At 45.0% G+C, this 21,085-nt stretch overlaps 1 protein-coding gene across 1 annotated transcript in view; it reads right to left on the bottom strand.

Annotated features, from left to right (window-relative positions):
* Positions 1-19,765, bottom strand: part of TBK1 (TANK binding kinase 1) — a 330,489-nt gene extending 310,724 nt beyond the window's left edge. The window contains exons 1-2 of the mRNA XM_033958608.1: positions 19,611-19,765; positions 1,226-1,345 (exon numbers count right to left, since the gene is read on the bottom strand). Of these exons, the coding sequence (XP_033814499.1) occupies positions 1,226-1,312 (87 nt within the window). The 5' untranslated portion in view covers positions 1,313-1,345; positions 19,611-19,765. The remainder of the gene's footprint in view (positions 1-1,225; positions 1,346-19,610) is intronic.
* Positions 19,766-21,085: the final 1,320 nt, after the last annotated feature.

Consider the following 21,085-nt stretch of genomic DNA (forward strand, 5'->3'; position numbering starts at 1 on the left):
GGAACAGTAGATTCCACAATAACCTCCTCTGGGAGAGCATTCCAGGTGTCCACCACTCGTTGCGTGACATAGAACTTCATGATATTTGTCCTCTTTCATCGAGTGGCATCCCTTCTTCTCACTCCCCAATCCAACATACTCTCTCCCCATGCACCATCTCACCCTTCCCTCCAGTGTGTAGCACTTTTCCTTTCCCTCCCTTTCTGCCAGGTCCAGCAGCACCTCTTCTCCCTTCCTTTTACCTCCCCTGTCCAGCAATACCCCTATTCCCTTCCCTACTCCCCCTGTCCAGCAGTATCTATTCTCTCTTCCCTGCTCCCCCTGTCCAGCAGTACACCTTCTCTGCTCCCCCTGTTCAACATTACCCCTTCTCCCTTCCCTCCCTCCGTGTATTTCTAGACAAGGTCCCCCCTCCCCTGAAGGCATGCCCCCCTTAAAGGCCTAGCCCTCCTCCCCCAAAAGCCTGCATGCTCCCCTGCTTCTTGAAGGTCCTCCAACTTCCCCCAGGCCTCCCACTCTTACCGCAGGCTGCAGAGAGGATCACCGGTGCTCTAGCGATCGTTGCAGACTGCCGTCATCCTCAGAAGCATATTCCCTCTGACACGGTCCTGCCCCCGTCAAAGGGAAAGTGCTTCTGAGGATGACGGCAGCCTGTAAGGATCGCTAGAGAATCGGTGATCCTCTCTTCAGGCTGCGGTAAGAGCGGGAGGCCAAGGGGGGATACAGCAAAGAGCACCTAAGCATGATACAAGGTAAAATCAGGATTTCTGCAGCTCTTCCTGATTGACCCTCCTCTCATGCCCCCTAAAGCAGGAGCGGCAGCGGATGGCCAGCAAGAGGTAGCGCTGCCGCTCCTATTTTAGGAATGCATGGGGAGGATGGTCGGTCAACGAAATGGCCAGGCCGATTTTTTAAAAACTCAAATCAATTCGAATTGATTCACCCGAAGTGAATTGGTGAATGAATTCGAATCAGGCAGCACTAGTTTGAAGTTTTGAGGCTTCCTATAGACCTTGGCGGGTGGAGTAAAATAACCCACTAGTCCCAGAATAAAATGAGATTGTACAAAAACATCCCATTTCACTCAATGCAGATATTAACCTACTTCCAAGTCCAGACATCAAATACCGCTATATATTTATGAATATGGACAATCCTAAATAAGCTTCATATATATGTTTAAAAGGCTGTGGTATCCATCCAAAAAATTAATTTCCATACAAACCTTGTTTCGTCCTCTGAAGACATTTGCTGTAGCTCCTTGTCCTAGGATATCAGAGAGTTGCCAAAGATAATTGGCAGTGCTCTGCATGTCTTCTCTTGCTTAAATAGCTCTCGTTTCAAACTAAACAGAAAAAAATAGCATACATATTAAACTATAGTCGGATAAGCATGAAAACAGCCAATCATTCACTTCAAATTTACCTTTCTTCTGTCAGAATATACACATATGCATTACATATTTTTTCATAGATGTTAAAATTGGTTTCATATAGAAAATTGTGATAAGTAGCTAAGTGTTTACATTTTTGAATGACATTTTTTAAAATTTACTTAAGCTGATATAACCCTACAGTACACTCAAATTTATCCAGCTGACTTTACTTCTGAAGAAGAAAATCTCATTGAGCTGACTTGCGACAGTATGCTCAAGACATGATTTAGCAGCATGGATATTACTGAATTTTGGTGAAGCAGTAGAGCACAGAGAATCTTAACTCTGTTTGCGACATCCTATTTATGCGAGGTTGGGTTTTTGCACTTGCTGTGATAAAAAGCAAATACCGAACGAAAATCAATGTGAAACAAGAAATGAGACTGGCCATATCAATATGATTCTGAGGTTTGCAAAGATTTGTAATTAACAAGCACATCCATCTCACTAGTTCTATCAATATTTTTGGCAATTCTTTTTTTTTTTTATATTCATTTAATTTTTTCAAATAAATAATTCAAGATTGTGATAACCTTTATGATAAATTGTTTTAATTTTTTAAATTAATAATAATCTCAAGCTAACAACTATCAGGTATGTATGAGATTACAGAACTATTGTTTGACTGGGGAACCCTAGAAAACTTTTGAAACATTATTTATTTAAAATTATTTATAACCTGCCTATCTACAAATCTAGGTGAGGAACAAAGTAACATACAAATCAGCATTACAAACAAAATATAAAACAGAAAAATTCAAACATTCACAGAGCTGGAACCAAAAAAATGCTCATACAGCAAAGTTTTCAACCCTTTTCTAAAATGCAAAAGCATAGTAGTTGGCGCAATGATAAAGAAAGGCCATTCCAAAGCACAGTTCTTCAACCGCCGGTCCGCGGATCGTTGCCGGTCTGCAAAAGATTCGGGTTCCCGCCGCAACAAAAGGTGCCGGCGTCAGCTGACTTGCAACTTCCTGTTGCCGTCGCTGTGCCGGGACTCCTGCCTTCGCTGTGCCGGGACTCCTGCAGCGTATGCTTCCTGCCTTGTCTCCGCACCTCCCGACCGGCAGCTCTGTGTGCTTTTAACTTCGGCACAGAGCTGCCCCTAAGCAGTAGTTTAGCGCGGTTTCATGAGGCAGCCTCGGGGCCTTTGCTAGGCCGGCCCGCTTCGATGATGCGATGTGGGCCGGCCTAGCAAAGGCCCCGAGGCTGCCTCATGAAACCGCACTAAACTACTACTTAGGGGCAGCTCTGTGCCGAAGTTAAAAGCACACAGAGCTGCCGCTTGCCTAAAGACTCTTGGGCTGCTGAAGGAGGGCAAAGAGCAGCTGTCCTGGAGGTTTCCTTTCCTCTCAACTTTGCAGGTCCCTTTTTTCCACCTTTTTTTTTTTTTCTTCAAACAGCAAAGGGCCCCAGAATCGACATCAAGTAAGTTCCACTGTTCCTTGCAAGTGGTTCTGCTCGGCCAAAGCTTCCCCTCTGACATGAGCCACCCTCAGGGTAAAGAAAGTGACCCGCAAAGGTGAGGGGAAGGGGGGCAGATGATGGAAGTTGGGGGAGGGGAGAGAGAAGGGGCAGATGATGGAATGGAGGAAATGAGAGAGAGAGAAGGGGACAGATGATGGAAGTGAGAAGAAGGGAGAGAGAGTAGAAGGCAGATGAATGTCAGTTGAGAGGGGAGAGCAGATGCTGAATGGAAGTGGGGAAAGAACACATACTGGATGGAAGAAGGAGATAAATAAAGGGGGAAGAAAATAGTAAGATAATGGAGGGGTGAGGGAAAGCGGTGACAAGCTGTGGGTAGACATAGTGAAAAGAGGGAAACAGGACTAAATAGTAAGAAAGAATTTAATTTAGATGGAGGCAGAAATTAGAGAAGGAAGACCAGAGAATGATATCAGATCTGAGTGGAGGAAATGAGAAGAGAGAGATGCTAAAAACCACAGGGGGGAGGGAAGGACAGAGATGCCAGACCATGAGGGGAACAGAAGGAAGATGATGGATGCCAGACCAAATTGGGGGGGGGGGCAGGAGGAGAGATGGCAGGGAAAGACAGACAGTGAATGGAAGGGGCAGATGCTGGACTGAAGAGACAGAGAAGGTTATCATGCCGCTGTACCGGGCCATGGTACGCCCTCACCTGGAGTACTGCGTCCAGCACTGGTCACCGTACATGAAGAAGGACACGGTACTACTCGAAAGGGTCCAGAAAAGAGCAACTAAGATGGTTAAGGGGTTGGAGGAGCTGCCGTACAGCGAAAGATTAGAGAAACTGGGCCTCTTAACTCTCGAACAGAGGAGATTAAGAGGGGACATGATCGAAACATTCAAGATACTGAAGGGAATAGACTTAGTAGAGAAAGACACTATTCACCCTCTCTAAGGTAGGGAGAACGAGAGGGCACTCTCTAAAGTTGAAAGGGGATAGATTCCATACAAACGTAAGGAAGTTCTTCATCACCCAGAGAGTGGTAGAAAGCTGGAACGCTCTTCCAGAGGCTGTTATAGGGGAAAACACCCTCCAAGGATTCAAGACAAAGTTAAGACAAGTTCCTGCTGAACAAGAATGTGCGCTGGTAGGGCTAGTCTCAGTTAGGGTGCTGGTCTTAGACCAGAGGGCCGCCGCGTGAGAGGACTGCTGGGCATGATGGACCACTGGTCTGACCCAGCAGTGGCAATTCTTATGTTCTTAGGGCAGACGTTGGATGGAAGAGAGTGAAAAGGCAATGAAAGCAGAAACCAGAGAAGACAAAAGGTAGAAAAAAATAATTTTATTTCTATCTTGTGATTCAAATATATCAGATTTGAAATATGTATCTTGCTAGATATAACTGGGGAGCGCAAAGCCCAGGCAGTGCGTCTTTAGCTTCCAGCTGGCTTAGGGCTCTCTCTGACCAGGGGGCAGTTGCCCTAGTTCCACTCCCCTAACACCATTCCTGTCATGTGTGACTGTGGTATTCTGTTACATGATATTTGTGTAGCATTTTGTAATAATTTGGCTTATTCAGTTTTCTTGATAGTAGAGGGGATATATGTGAAGGGGAGGGGAGACAGGTGTAAAAAGGTTGAAGAACACTGTTCCAAAGCATTGGGCCCTGGACAGAAAGCATTGACTTGCGATTAATGAAAAACTGGGACAAATAAAAAATTGGTTAAGCAACAATAAATTAGCTCTGAACATCCAAAAGTCAAAAACCATGTTTTTCACCTGGAAAGGAAACCTAACTCCAATTTTGCCATTCGTCCTTGACAATACACCTTTAGAATCTGTACCATATTTGAAAATTCTTGGTATAACCATTGATGTAGATTTATCATTTAATAAGCATATCAGTGAAATAGTTAAATCATGTTTTTATAGGTTACGCCTCATCCGTTCCATTTCCACATTCTTAGAGACCAAATCTATCAATATTCTAATTCATTCACTAATTATCTCCAAATTGGACTACTGCAATTCGCTCATGATCAATATTACTCAGAAAGAAAAAAGAAGACTACAGATAATTCAAAACACAGCAATAAAATTAATTCATAAAGCAAAAAAATACGATCACGTCACACCCCTAATGATTAAATCACACTGGCTCCCTATTTCCCATCGGATTACATTTAAAATCATACTTTTAGTATATAAAACATTACTTTTTAATGAACCACAATTCATATCCAAAATGATTATTCCATACAATACATCACGTTCATTACGTTCATCCTCTTCAAATCTTTTATCGATTCCCTCTTTGAAAATCATCGGCACAAGAAGAAACGACATATTTTCTGTTATGGCCCCAACATTGTGGAATTCTTTACCAAACTTTATTAGAATTGAAAAAGACCTTTTAACTTTTAAGAAACTTTTAAAAACTTTTCTGTTTCAAGATGCCTTTGATACATAGCATATTTCATATTAACCCCTTACATGTTGACCAAGACTATTAAACATTCCAATCCCATTATTCCCTATTGTGTTTTTCCTTAATTGTTAATTTCAATATACAATGAATTGTAACTTTTCCCTCTTTTCCCTCTTATTCATGTTTGTCTCTTTCCATTGTTTAAAATGTCAATAGTTTGTTTTAAAAATTTTATGTGTAAAAACTATATATGTAACCACCATCTGATGGTTTTTAATTTGTACATCGCTTAGAAACTTTGTATAGGCGATTCATTAAATGCTAATAAACTTGAAACTTGATTACTCAAAAGTTGCACCACCATTAATGACGGAACTTCAAAGCAAATTTTGTCAGTGGACCGTAACTCACATAACATAAGAACATAAGCATTGCCTCTGCCGGGTCAGACCAGACATGAAGTACGATACCACTGTAACAAAGAACAAACACTCAATAGACAGTTAAACTGAAGCACTTTGAAGATCAAGCAGAGGAACTTTAAATTCAACCCGCATGTCGATTGGCAACCAATGAAGCTCACAAAATATCAGTGTGATATCATCATATTTGGAGGCATGAACAATAAGACATGCTGCAGCATTTTGTGCTAGCTGCAATGACCGCAAAACACATTTGGGCAGACCCAGATAAATAGAGTTACAATAATCAAGCAAAGGGGTTATCAATAGCGTGACAAGAGGGGTTATCAACAGCGTGACAACGCAAAAATTATCTCCAGAGAGATAATCATGCAACCTCCGTACCAAACGCAGCTTGAAAAAAACATACCAGAAATTACATTCTTAATCTGCGCCTTAAAGGACAAAGTGGAATCAAACACAACTTCCATATACCTACACTGCCCTCGCACTGGGACAACCTCACCTGCAGTGGATTACATTAAGTGAGCCATGAACAGAAAAAGTTTATGAACCATTGCTCTAAGCACATCGTACAGAGCATCAGCTATGTAGTCCACCCTCAAATGTAACACTTATGGTAAAGTGTCCTCCACAGCAGAAGTCTGCTGCAGAACCTTGTAGCAAGCGCATACCACAAATAAGGCTGCAGCTGCCGCCTTAAGACCTGAGGCTAAAGCTTCGAATTGCCTCTTAACCATGACGTCTACCTTCCGATCCTATGCATCCTTTAAGATTACTCTGTCTCCATTAGAAAGGGAAGTATGGGGTCTCAGGGTTCCAAAGCCTCAGAAAAATATACTTAAAGCCAAAAATAAGAAAAACTAAGCAGAGCAGAAACACCTCCGAACAGTTCACTTAAAGAAGAAAAAACAAAAAAGGGGCACTATACCAGCAATGTGGGAGGTGCCGAAAGCTGTAAGAATCACACTTCTGCAAAACCCGGTTCACATCCAACGCACTCCTTCTATCCAATTCTCTGGTCACCGAGTCAAAGAAATTGATCAGATTTGTCTGACAAGACCTGCCTCTAGTGAATCCATGTTGCCTCAGATCCTGTAATCCACTGGATTCCAAAAACTTCACTATTCTCTATTTTAAAAGCATTTCCATTAATTTCCTTAAAACAGAAGTCAAATTTACAGGCCTGTAGTACCCTACTTCTTCCTTAGTTCCACTTTTGTGGAGAAGGTCCACATCTGCCCTTCTTCAGTCCTCTGTTACCACTCCTGATTCTAGAGAAGCATTGAAAAGGTCAGCTATTGGAGCTGCTGGAACTTTCCTAAGTTTCTTCAGTACCCTCGGATGGACACCATCCGGCCCATTGCTTTGTCCACCTTCAATTTATATAGCTCCTCACAAACACAATCCTCTTAAAAAAAAAAAAAAAAAAAAAAAAAAATCGATCAGGGTTTGTCTCTTTTCCCTGGAGAAGAGGAGACTTAGAGGGGATATGATAGAGACTTACAAGATCATGAAGGGCATAGAGAGAGTAGAGAGGGACAGATTCTTCAAACTTTCGAAAAATAAGAGAACAAGAGGGCATTCGGAAAAGTTGAAAGGGGACAGATTCAAAACAAATGCTAGGAAGTTCTTCTTTACCCAACGTGTGGTGGACACCTGGAATGCGCTTCCAGAGGACGTTATAAGGCAGAGTATGGTACTGGGTTTCAAGAAAGGATTGGACAAATTCCTACTGGAAATGGGAATAGAGGGGTACAGATAGAAGATTACTGCACAGGTCCTGGACCTGTTGGGCCGCCGCGTGAGCGGACTGCTGGGCACGATGGACCTCGGGTCTGACCCAGCAGAGGCATTTCTTATGTTCTTAGGGTCTACCACTCCTTCATCCCTATTCGCATTTGTCTTCTGCGGTCTCGCTCCCAGCACTTCAGCCAAGAACACAGAAAGCAATGTTACTTACCGTAACAGTTGTTATCCAGGGACAGCAGGCAGCTATTCTCACTAGTGGGTGACGTCATCCAACGGAACCCCGATGCAGACATCTCACAAGCATACTTGCTTGTAGAAACTTTTAGAAGTTTCGAGTTGCCCACACCGCGCATGCGCGAGTGCCTTCCCGCCCGATGCACCGGGCGCGTCTCCTCAGTTCAGATAGCTAGCAGAGAAGCCAACCCAGGGGAGGTGGGTGGGACGTGAGAATAGCTGCCTGCTGTCCCTGGATAACAACTGTTACGGTAAGTAACATTGCTTTATCCCAGGACAAGCAGGCAGGTATTCTCACTAGTGGGTGACCTCCAAGCTAACCACAATGGGATGGTGGGAGAGTTGGCAACTTAGGAGAATAAATTTTGTAATACTGTTTGGCCAAACTGTCCATCCCGTCTGGAGAAAGTATCCAGACAATAATGAGAAGTGAAGGTGTGAACCAAGGACCAAGTGGCAGCCTTACAAATCTCCTCAATCAGTGTCGATCTGAGGAAAGCTACAGAGGCTGCCATTGCTCTGACCTTATGGGCTGTGACTTTATTGTGAAGGGGTAATCCAGCCTGGGCAAAGCAAAAAGAGATACAAGCCGCCATCCAGTTGGAGATGGTGCGCTTAGAGATAGGGCGTCCCAACTTGTTCGGATCAAAGGAATAAAAAGTTGAGGAGCAGTTCTGTGAGGCTTGGTGCGTTCCAGGTAGAAAGCCAAAGCACGTTTACATTCTAGAGTGTGAAGAGCTGATTCTCCAGGATGAGAATGAGGCTTTGGAAAAAACACTGAAAGAACAATGGATTGATTCAGATGAAATTCCGAGACCACCTTGGGGAGGAATTTGGGATGAGTGCGAAGGACCACCTTGTCATGATGAAACACTGTAAAGGGTGGATCTGCAACCAATGCTTGAAGCTCACTCACTCTACGAGCAGAAATGAGGCCAATGAGAAACACCACTTTCCATGTGAGATATTTCAGAGGAGCCTTGTTAAGAGGTTCAAATGGAGGCTTCATAAGCTGGGAAAGAACAACATTGAGGTCCCAAACCACTGGAGGCGTTTGAGGGGAGGATTGACATGGAAAAGTCCTTTCATGAATCTGGAAAGTACAGGATGTGCAGAAAGAGGTTTCCCCTCAAGAAGCTGATGGAAAGCAGCAATTGCACTAAGATGGACTCTGATCAATGTAGACTTGAGGCCAGAGTGAGACAGGTGCAAAAGGGAGTCCAAAACAGAGGACAAGGAGGCATGTTGAGGCTCCTTGTGATGAGAAAAACAGCAAGTAGAGAATCTAGTCCATTTCTGGGAATAGCACTGCCTAGTAGCAGGCTTCCTGGAAGCTTCCAAAACATCCTGCACAGCTGGTGAAAACTGAAGGGGAGTTACGCTGAGAGGAACCAAGCTGTCAGGTGTAGCGACTGCAGGTTGGGATGAAGCAGAGATCCCTGATGCTGCGTAAGCAGAGAGGGAAAAACTGGTAGAAGGAAGGGCTCCCTGCTGCTGAGTTGCAGAAGAAGGGAGTACCAAGATTGCCTAGGCCACCGAGGAGCAATCAGAATCATGGTGGCCCGGTCGGACTTGAGCTTGACCAGTCTTTTGAATGAGAGGAAACGGAGGAAATGCATACAGAAAGAGATTCCCCCAGTCCAGAAGAAAAGCATCTGCCTCGAGATGATGAGGAGTGTAGATCCTGGAGCAGAACTGAGGCAGTTTGAAGTTGTGGGGAGCTGCAAAGAGGTCTATCTGAGGCGTTCCCCACAGGGAGAAGATGTGATGAAGGGGCGTGGAATGGAGAGTCCATTCGTGAGGCTGCAGAAGACGACTCAAGTTGTCCACCAAGGCATTGTCCGCCCCCTGAATGTAGACAGCTTTGAGGAAGGTGTTGTGGCGAATCGCCCAATCCTACTTTCAGAGCTTCCTGACAGAGGGAGGCCGATCCCGTGCCTCCCTGCTTGTTGACATAATACATAGCGACCTGATTGTCCATGCGAATGAGGACCACCATGTCGTGAAGCAGATGCTGAAAAGCAATGAGAGCATTGAAAATCGCCCTGAGTTCCAGTAGATTAATATGGCACAGACGATCCGCACTCGTCCAATAGCCCTGGGTGCGGAGACCGTCTAGATGAGCCCCCCAAGCATAGTTCGAGGAGTCAGTCGTGAGGACCTTCTGATTGGGAGGCATGTGAAACAGCAAACCTCTGGAGAGATTGGAAGAGAGCATCCACCAGCAAAGCGACTGTAGCAGAGCAGGAGTGACCTGAATGTGTCGAGTCAGAGGGTCGGAGATCTGCGACCATTGAGACGCCAGGGTCCACTGAGGAATCCGCAGGTGAAGTCTGGCAAAAGGAGTCACGTGTACTGTAGAGGCCATGTGGCCCAGAAGCACCATCATGTGTCTCGCTGAGATGGACGGGCGAGAGGAGACCGAGTGACAAAGATGAAGAAGAGCCGCCAGGCGTTGAGGAGGAAGGAACGCTCCGAGTTGAATAGTATCCAGAACAGCTCCGATGAAGGGAAGAGTCTGGGAAGGTTGTAGATGGGATTTGGGAAAGTTGATCTCGAATTCCAGACTCTGCAGGAACCAGATCGTCCTCTGGGTCGCCTGGACGACATCCTGAGACGTGGAATCCTTGATGAGCCAGTCATCGAAGTAGGGAAACACCTGAAGACCATGGTTCCTGAGTGCTGCGGCCACTACAACCAGGCACTTGGTGAAGACTCTGGGTGACGAGGCCAGGCTGAAAGGGAGCACTCTGTATTGATGATGAAGATGTCCCACCCAAAATCTGAGGTATTGACGGGAGGCCGGATGGATGGGAATATGAGTGTAGGCCTCCTTGAGATCCAGAGAGCATAACCAGACGCTTTGCTCGAGGAGGGGATAGAGAGAAGCCAGGGTCAACATGCGAAACTTCTCCCTGACCGGAACACCCTGAGGTCCAAAATAGGACACAAGTCGTCCGTCTTCTTCGGAACAAGGAAGTACCGGGAGTAAAAACCCTTGTTCTGTTGGCCCACAGGGACCGGCTCGACGGCACGAAGCCGGAGTAAAGCCTGAGCTTCCTGAAGAAGAAGGGCGGTCTGGGTTAAGTTGGAAGGATACTCTCTTGGAGGATGTTCCGGAGGAACTTGATGGAACTGAAGATAGTATCCCTCTCTTACGATGGAAAGGACCCAGAGGTCGGTGGTAATAGTCGTCCATCAATGGTAAAAATGATGGAGACGACCTCCGATGGGAAAAACGGGGAGGGCAGAACGATGAAAGTTATGCTCCCTACGAGACAGTCAAAAAGGCTGAGGAGCCTTGGGGACAGTAGAAGGCTGAGGCTTTTGTTGGGGCTTCTGCTGGTGCTGACTCTTCACAGGTTGACGGATGGTGGGCGCCTGCTTCGGCGGGTAGCGCTGTTGATCATAGGCGGGCAAGACAGATGAGCAATAGCAGGCTTGGGCATCTGGCGGAGAATAGATTAAAAAGACTTTTCATGTTTCAACAGCTTCTCCGTCGCCGCCTCGATGGACTCATCGAAAAGATCTGCTCCCACACAGGGAACGTTCGCCAGCCTGTCCTGGAGATTTGGGTCCATATCAATGGTCCGGAGCCACGCCAGGCGTCTCATGACCACCGAAAAAGCAGCAGCTCTGGCAGAGAGTTCAAAAGTGTCGTAAGACGATTGCATCATCTGCAGGCGGAGTTGGGACAACGATGCCAGGACTTCTGAGTACTCGAAGTGAGCCTGAGAGTCTAGATATGGCAAAAACTTTTGTAGAATTGAGAGAAAAAACTCAAAGTAGGTTGCAAAATGAAAACTATAATTCAGGACTCGAGAAGCCATCATCGAGTTCTGGTAGATGCGCCTGACAAATCTGTCCATGGTTTTGCCCTCCTGGCCAGGAGGAGTGGAGGCATAGACCTGGGAGGGATGAGACTGCTTCAAGGAGGACTCAACCAAGAGGGACTGGTGAGAGAGCTGTGCCCCGAAGCCCTTATGGCGCAACGTGCGGTACATGGTATCCAACTTCCTGGGGACAGCGGGGATGGAGTAAGGAGTCTCGAAACATCTCATGAAAGTCTGGTCCAGAAGCTTATGGAGAGGCAGACGGAGAGACTCAGCAGGAGGTTGGGGAAGATGCATCGTCTCCAAATATTCCTTAGAAAACTTGGAACCCGAATCCAGGGTAATATCCAGATCCACCGCCACCTGCCGCAGGAAAGATGAGAAAGATAATTGGTCAGCCAGGGCCAGGCCTCGAGACGGGCTCGAAGAAGTCGAGGCGGCCTGATCCGCAGAGGCCGAGGACCGGCAGGGAGAGAACGATTCCCCGATGTACTCAAGTTCCAGCGTAGGAGGAGGGGGCGAGTAATCCGGTGAAAACTCCCTAAAGGGCTGCTTACGACGAGGCGAGGCATGCCTCGAAGAATGCCTCGAGCGACAACCCGAACTGTGTCTAGAAGCAGGCCTCGAACGTCGAGGCGAGCGAAGCCCAGACGAGGCGGCCAGCGAGTACATGGGGCTGGAGGCTGTGGATCGAAGCAGAAGAGGCTGAGATGAAGCCCCTCAAGGCACTCCCCAAGGCTTGAGGCTCGGCATCGAGGAGGAAGGGTCCGCTCCAGGCAAGGTGGAGAATTCAGCGCCATGCATCGAGGGTGGCATGGGCAAAGACTCTGCTCCTTGCGAGGCATGCCCCGAAGCCAGACCAGACACTCGCCGAGACTCTGGTCCCAGCAGCGAGAGTGTGCATCAAAGAGGCACCGGAGGCGGCTCGACCTCACGGGAGGCTTCCGCGTGCCCAGGCTGGATTTGGGAGAGAAGCGTCGGCCCAATCTTAGTAAAGAGCTCGACAAATCGCTCCTCCATCATGGCATGGAACGAAGCCGGCAAAGAGGGATCCGCATCCGCAATGGAACCTCCAGCACGGACATCGCTAACTCGGCCGCCAGGGGGCTTGGGCTTAGAAGCCTTGGGCACCTTGAGCACCACTGGAGGAATGGGAGGTTGCGTTACCTGACCTGAGGAGACAGCGGAAGGCACCGCAGCAGGCATTGGAGTCGAAGCCGGCACGAACGAGGCAGGCTTGAGCAGACTTGAGGCCGAAGAGATTGAAGCGGAAGTCGAAGGCATGGCGCTCTGCGATGAGGGCAGCTTCGGGGACGCCTCCATGCTGAACAGTGACTCCCACAAAATGCAGCAACGCTTAAAAGCACATGATGTAAGTGTGGAGCAAGGCCGGCATGATTTTGGGAGATGTTGAGGCCCGAGACACTGAAGACAGCGTCGATGAGGGTCCGTCAACGAAATTGCGCGCTGGCACTTGACACACTTTTTAAAACCGGTGACAGGCCGGGACATAGGACGAAAAAGCTCCGCCGCAAGATCGAAGCCGCGGGGCCGCGGCCACATGGCCTTCCCAGTCGAACGAACGAAAGAATTTTTTTTTTAGAAAAACAAGAAAATGCAACGTGAACCAAAGATAATGAGCAAAGAAAACTCAAAACCGCGGACACAGAAGGCACAAGTGAAGGGACTTCGCACAGAGAGAGTCGAAGACGGACTTCTCAGCTCCGCGGAAGAGTAAAAACTGAGGAGACGCGCCTGGTGCATCGGGTGGGAAGGCACTCGCGCATGCGCGGTGTGGGCAACTTGAAACTTCTAAAAGTTTCTACAAGCAAGTATGCTTGTGAGATGTCCGCATTGGGGCTCCGTTGGATGACGTCGCCCACTAGTGAGAATACCTGCCTGCTTGTCCTGGGATAACAGAAATATTTGTTAAGCAGTTCAGCCTTTTCTTTATCCGCTTCTAATCTGTGTATCCAACGAGCCTCCCTCCTCTTGAGTCTGTTCTAACACCACCCCTTATATATATTGGGTCCACATCAATGACAAGGCATTTCAAATCAGAAAATCTGTGATTATTTTTGACACAATGATCTATCATTACTTCAAAGCTCTATGATGTTTTAATTAAATTAGATTTATGATCCCTCATTCTTGTTCCGATTTCTCTAGTGGTCGTACCCACATATATTTTGTTGCAAGGGCAACAAATTATATAAAATTACAAAGGTGGTTTTGCAGTTGGTAAAATTTCTAAGATCATATTTAACCCCATCCAGTGGATTGGTAAAATCTTTACATTGTAAAGTGATACCACAGCTGTTACATGTTACAAGTCCCACACCGGTAGTGTCCTCTAACCTCATTTCTGTTTGAACTGGTTTTTCTTTGTAACATTGACGGACTTAAGATCTCTTTTAGATTAATGTTTCTGGAAAACACAATCCTCAAATCTTTGTCTTCAAACACAGGGTGAATCTTTAACAAGTCCCAATTTTTTCTTAATATGTCTACTATTAGCTAACTATTGGACGTGTATCTTATAACACAAGTTTCAAAATTGCTTTCCAATCTATTACTTTTGTTGTTGTTAATGAGCAAGTCCCTATTAATAAATTTAGCCCGTAAAAAGACAAAAGTCAAAAGAAGTGTAGCCCTTGCAGAAATTTCAGATTGTGAAGATTCCAGAATTTCTGTGATATTAAGTTCTGCTGCTTGATGTTCCAAGTCCTGTTTTCCTTTAAGAATATTTAAGTAATACTATTTCTGTAATGGGCATATAACTGTCTCAGGATACTTTAGGACAGAAGACAAAAACTGTTGAAATAATTCCTTAGGTGATTGTAGTCTGGAGACTGGAAAATTAATCAATCTTAAGTTTAAATTCCTATTTGCATTCTCCAGGTTCTCAATCTTCCTAGCCAGCAATGCTTTATCCTTATAGTGCAAATTAGAGGAATTTTGTAACTCAGAGACCTGCTTCTCAACTTTGTCCATTCATTTGTCCTGATGTTGAATTTGTAAGTCTAAATTCATTATTTGAGTTGAGGAGGTTTGTGAAACAGAAATAAAGTGAGAGCATACCTTGTGAAGACTTTCAATAGCCTCCCAGATTACCTCCATGTCTATCACTGGTGGGTTTTTCAGCGGGTTCAGGAGGGAGGAGAGAGTCATTGAAGAAACTACAGCCATCATAGTAACAGGTCCACTTTAGAATTTCCACCTCCCTGGCCAGGCTGAATTTCAGGTCCCCCAGTTGCTGTAGAACGAAGCTGGAATTCCAGTGAAGTTAACACTGCCTCCGGGGTCAAGGGTGAGCTAATCAGCGCTGGCGGATTAAGAATCATCTCCGCTGCTTCCTGCATCGCCATCGGCGTCCCTGACAACATCCTGGGGCTTGGGGGAACTTGCGGACCAGCTGGGCTCAGCGAAACTTCGCTGTCCGAAGTCGAGGTCAGCCCCCCCTCAATCAGCCGAAATGCCCCGTACAACTGGGACAGCATAGGTGGCGATTGCTGACTGGCGCATTAGAGGTGTAGCAGAGAGGGCAAAGTCCACCTCTCTGCTTTCCTCTTCGCTTCGGCATGAAGAAACAACAGGAAAAGATAAGTAAATAAGTGTTATTTTGCCGGAAAGAGGGGAAGTCTTACTAATAGGTGATTTTAACATGCCGCATGTTGATTGGGGTATCTCTATTGCGGGGTCTTCTAGAAGTAGGTAGATCCTGGATTCTCTACAAGAACTGCTCCAGCTGTTGGTAATGGAACCCACACGGGATGGGATCATATTGGACTTAGTGCTTACAAACGGGGAAAGTGTTTCCGATGTTACAGTGGGTGATCATCTGGAATCCAGTGATCAAGTGCATGGTACAGTTTAATATTAAGATGGGTATAGAGAGGGCTCATTCAAAAGCAAAGGTTCTAGACTAAAAAAAAAAACAACTAACTTTGTTCGGATGGAGGTTTATTGTCTGAAATTATTGTCTGGATGGGAACATCTGGAAGGAGTAGAAATGCGGTGGGCAAAACTGATAGGAGCGATTGTAAGGGCGACAAACCTTTTTGTGAGGCAAGTAAGTAAAAGTAAGAGGAAAAGAAGGCCGCTTTGGTTCTCGAAAGTAGTAGCTGAGAAGGTAAGGAACAAGAGGTTAGCTTTCATATAAACTACAAAAGATTGCAGAAAGAGGATGACAGGCAAAAGTATTTGGAAAAGTTAAGAGAGGCTGGTCGTGTGGTCAGGGAAGAAGTGCAAGTGTGTCTTTGTGAGACTCAAAGGTGAAGGGGAGGAATATGCAGAAGCTGATAAAGAAAAGGCCGAATTGCTTAACAAATATTTCTGTTCTGTGTTCATGGCTGAAGTGCTGGGAGCAGGACCACAGAAGACAACGTGAATAAGGATGGAGGAGTAATAGACCCTGATCAATTTTCAGAGGGTTGTGTTCGTGAGGAGCTAGCTAAAATAAAGGTAGACAAAGCAATGAGGCCGGATGGAGTATATCCGAGAGTGCTGAAGGAACTTAGGGCTAGATTCACTAAGCAAACCAATCGTGTACCGATCGGTTTGCGAGCCCTTTGTAACCCAATTTCCCCCCCCCCCCCCACAACACGATTCACTAACCTAATCAATCAGAGACTTCCCTAGACAGGCCCATTTCCCTTCAGCACCTTCTCCCCATTCTCCACTTCTTTTCCCCATTTCCCTTCAGCGTCCTTAGCCCACTCTCTCTCCACTTCCCTTCAGCGCATGTGCATAAAAGCAAGCAAGCAATTTTATATCATTTTCATTCTATTCATTCATAGAATTTAAAGTCTAAATAATGCCAGTCACATAACTAAACATGATTTTACAAAAAAAATTCCCTGCATAGTCAAGCCTCCAAGGATTACTAGATGTCTTTCAGCAGCTCCCCTCCCTCCCTCCCTCCCCCTTACCTTCAAAGTGATTTTCTTTTCTTTGTCTTCCAGCTGCTCGAGCTGGCTTTCATCAAGTTGCGTGTGGCCGCCGAAACTTCTTCTCCGATGCAACTTCCTGTTTCCGATTGCTTCAGAGGAGAAGTTTCAGCAGCCACACGCGACTTGATGAATGCCAGCTCAGGCAGCTGGAAAACAGAAAAAGAAAATCACCAAGGTAAGGGGAAGGGAGGGAGATGCTTAATCGGTGACGTGTCATTCTCTAGTAGAGCTGCATGCGGCTCGCGGTTTTCCGACCACTGACCTAGTGGCATAAATGCACACAAGTCGAGTCTTTTTCAATTGAAAGGAAGCTCTGGAATGAGAGGGCATAGGATGAAGTTGAGGTGATAGGTTCAGGAGTAATCAAAGGAAATACTTTTTTACAGAAAGGGTGATAAGACATGTGGCTCATTCTCCTGGAAGAATTTATGGAGACTGGCTCATTCTCCTGGAAGAATTGATGGAGACAGACTATGTCTGAATTCAAGAAGAAGTGGGATAGGCAGAGAGAGAAAGAGGGATGGGCAGATGGGGAGACTAGATGAGCCTTTATCTGCTATCATGTTTCTGTTTCTGCAAGACCCAATTTGCGGACTGAGATTACAGAATGACATGAGGACAAATTTGTCCCCATAGGAACTCAATTTCCCCATCCCATCCCTGTAAGCTCTACTTTAACTGCACAAGCCTCAAACACTTATGATTTTAAAGTGTTTGAGGCTTGTGCAAATGAGGATGTATCTTGCAAAAATATGGCAGAGACAGGAAAATAACTTGCGAAGATGGAAAATAAGTTCCCGTGGGGACGGGGAAAAATTTGTCCCCGTATCATTCTCTATTGACATCTTCTGCATACCCAACTGCTTGTGGATTATATCCCAACACGTTCCCTGGATATTTGTTGTCTCAGCAACTGTTTTAACTGATCTGTCAAAATCAGGTCATGGACATGGTCAACAATTTCTGGAGTTGACACCGTTTGAGGCCTCCCAAACCTTGCTACATCTTCAATCTCAAAATCTCCTCACTAAAAGTTTGCACATCACTTCTTCACTGTGAGTATGATGGGCATTTGTCACTCAATGTTTGCATTGTGCATTCATAGATTTCCTTTGGAGGTTTTTTTTCTGTGCAGGAAGAGGAACTTCACGATGGCTCAGAGTTCACTTGAAAATGTTACATTTTTCAATGACATGGTTGAATCAATGATCTGTAACAATGTCAAAACATAGCATTATGATTCTTCAGTTTATCACTTTGCAAAATAAAATAACATTCTCTTCAACTATAGTGACAAAATAATGCTCAGAATTTAGGAAGTTGGTTGGGCTGTCATCTTGTCAGCACCCCCTTGTACCTTTTAACTGTAGTTTGCCAAACATTTCTTTGTTACATATAAAAGCCTCAGAGCTATTTCTTGAAATAATTTTCTTGACAATTTAAAACCAGGATGAAGCTCAATACATTTATATTCTGAAATCATGCATAATCCTTTCTTAGCACAAATCTGAAGTTGTGCTGCAGTCATTTTGGTCTCTCAGGTTTACTTACTAGAAACAATTCACATCATGAGACTTACAAGGTTCTCTTGTAGACTACTACTACTACTACTACTACTACTACTACTATTAATTAATTCTATAGCGCTACCAGACAGTCCCTGCTTGAAGGAGCTTACAATCTAAACAGATAAGACAAACAGGATGTCACATAATACTATCAATTATTTCTATAGTGCTATCAGACAAATGCAGCGCTGAACAAAGTCACAAAGATAGATAGATTGTAAGCTCCTTTGAGCAGGGACTAAACAGACAAACAGGATGCCACGGATACAGTTAAGGGGAATGGTTAATCTGCTGGCTAGGTTGGTGGGCAGCGGGAAGTAGAGTTATAGATTGAAAGGTGGGTTTTCAGTCTGCTTTTAAATAAGGGAGGGGCCGTGGCAGACAAACTCAGGTAATTTATTCCAGTCATAGAGGGCAGCTAGATGAAAAGAACAGTCTGGAATTGGCAATAAATAAGGATATAGCTAAGAGCAGCTTATCTGAGCTTTGACGGAGACTTCAGTAGTTGGAACTTAAGAACAGTACCGGATAGAGCTTTGGATTCTTGCCCAGAAATAGCCAAGAAGAAGAAAAAAAAACCCAACAATTTTTTAGATGGAATCGGGTTGGGCTGACTAGATGGGCCATTTGGGTCTTTATCTGCTGTCATCTACTATGTCACTTATGTATGAGGAGAGATAGGACAGAAGAGATATTGAGGCAGCAGAATTAACACACTTGTAGGTCAGCAATAGGAGCCTGAATTGTATGTGAAGGGCAGTTAGGGAGCTAGTGAAGTGATTTGAAGAGAGGGGGGCGATATGAGTATAGCAAGGTTGGTAGAAGATGAGTTATGCAGTAGAGTTTTGCACAGATTGCAGGGGGAAGAGATGGCACTGCGGGAGACCAGTTAGAAATAGATTGCAGTAATCTAAGTATGAGATTACAGAGTATGGACAAGAGTACGGATAATGTGCTCAGAAAGGAAAGGATGGATTTTAGTGATGTTGTAGAGATAAAAGAGGCCTTAGCAGTTAGTTGGATGTGGGTAGAAAATAAGAAGTCGGAATCGAAGACAACTCCAAGGTTGTGAGTAAAGGAGACTGGAACAATGGCAGTTTTAGTTTACAGAGAATGAACAGAGGGAGAGGAGCAGACGGTTTGGAGGAAAGAGCAGCAGCAGCTCAGTCTTTAGACATGTTTAGTTTCAGATGACAGCCGGACATCCAGGCAGCAATGTCAGCCAAACAGGCAGAGACTTTCTTGGACTTTAGGTGAAATTCCGGGTGTAGAGGTAGATTTGGGAGTTATCAGCATATAGGTGATACCGGAAACCATGGGAGGAATATCAAGAATAAAGTACTGTATTTTTATTACTTAGGCCCTACAAGAACAGGAAGTGAATTCGCAAGGTACATGGAACACAAATCAAGTCTACGTAACAAAGGACCAGCCCCCTCCCGTGGTCCAGCATGTCTGCCTACCCCAGCACGTTTCTCTCCACAAACCACCCACCCCACCCGAGATTCGGCTTCCCTCCTTCGCTCCCAAACTTCCCCCGAACGCCCAAAACCCTACCTTCAAGCTTGTGGTTGACGTTGCCGGCAACCACAACAATTCACACAGGTCACTCGAAAACGACCCCAACGCTTTCCTTCTCCGGCGTCCCCGCCCCCTTTAACGCAATTTCTTTTCCCTCCGCAACTACTTCCTGTTTCCGGCAGAAAGGACGCGGCGAGATGAGTTGGTTCAGAGAAGCCTTGATAACGGAGAAGTAAATTTCCGTGGTAGGATATAGGCAATTTGTATGAATTGCTGCTGTTGACCTCAAAGGCAAGTTTAAAGGAGAGAACACAGCGTGGGAAGAAGAGATGCCAGACCGAGGGGCGGGGTTGAATTTGAAAGGGGGCGGAGTGTTGGTTGTCGAGGTTTGGTACTGCCTTAAAAGACGTAGACATATAAGACTGGCTTTGAGTTGTTTGATTGGAAATTGCAAAGAGGAAGAACGCGTAACCTGTCCAAGGGAAAACCTTAAGGAGAGATCTTCCATCCAGAGCCGCAGAGTACGATTGGTTTTCTGTACGTCCAGGTTCTCTATTGGATGCAGGAAAGACAACATCCATGACAACAAACTACGTTATAACCTTCCACCAGACAAGAAGTATTAACCTGAACAGGGGAAATATTAATTAGCACGAAAAACTGAGAATTAAGGGGGATTTTTTTTTTCTTGCAAGTCCTACTAGATCAATCCAAAAGAATATGTGAGTTTATATATATATCCATCGACCGTTGGAACTTGCACATATACTGTCTGTTCTCACAATTACTGCATTTGAATATGTAACTGGAAGACCTTTTTATGGTTTGTAGCTTATTCAGTGTTTCTCAGCTTCTTCAAGCCAGGTACCCCCTAAATCTAACAAATATCAACCAAGTACTACTGACTAGTGTTGCCTGATTCAGGGAAAAAATTTCGATTTGATGCGATTTGGCCTATTGAATTGATTTTGTTGATTCAATTTGCTTTCCTGCCCAATTAGGGCAGTTGTTTTCCAAAATGTCCTGATAGGTTTATTTTGTAGCCTTTCCATCCCCACTCACTCTTTTCCATCTCCATCCCCACAAGAATGCTGTGGTGGTGTAAACAAATCTTTTCCTCTCTCTAGGCTAGATGCACAAACGCATGGGTCCGATCCGATTTTTGGCTGATTCTAAAAATACTATTGATGCACCAAAAATTTTGCATGCAAATGATTTGCAGTAATCTCCATTTCAAGTTTCAAGTTTATTCAGTTTTTGATGAATCGCCTATCACAGATTCTAGGCGATGTACATATTACAATTTAAATAGAAGAAACTTACAAAATAATTCAAATTACAAATTACAAAATTAAAAGAACACACACATGAGGTTAAGGAATGGGGATAAAAGTTACAATATTTGGGTATAGTTAAAAAAAGGAAAGAACAATGGGAAGGGTATTATAAAACCAGAGCACCATGTAAGAGAAAAATTTCAAAATAATTAAGAAAAATCGTAGGCATCTTTA

The sequence above is a fragment of the Geotrypetes seraphini genome, chromosome 9, assembly GCF_902459505.1.
Source record: "Geotrypetes seraphini chromosome 9, aGeoSer1.1, whole genome shotgun sequence".
Classification (NCBI taxonomy): domain Eukaryota; kingdom Metazoa; phylum Chordata; class Amphibia; order Gymnophiona; family Dermophiidae; genus Geotrypetes; species Geotrypetes seraphini.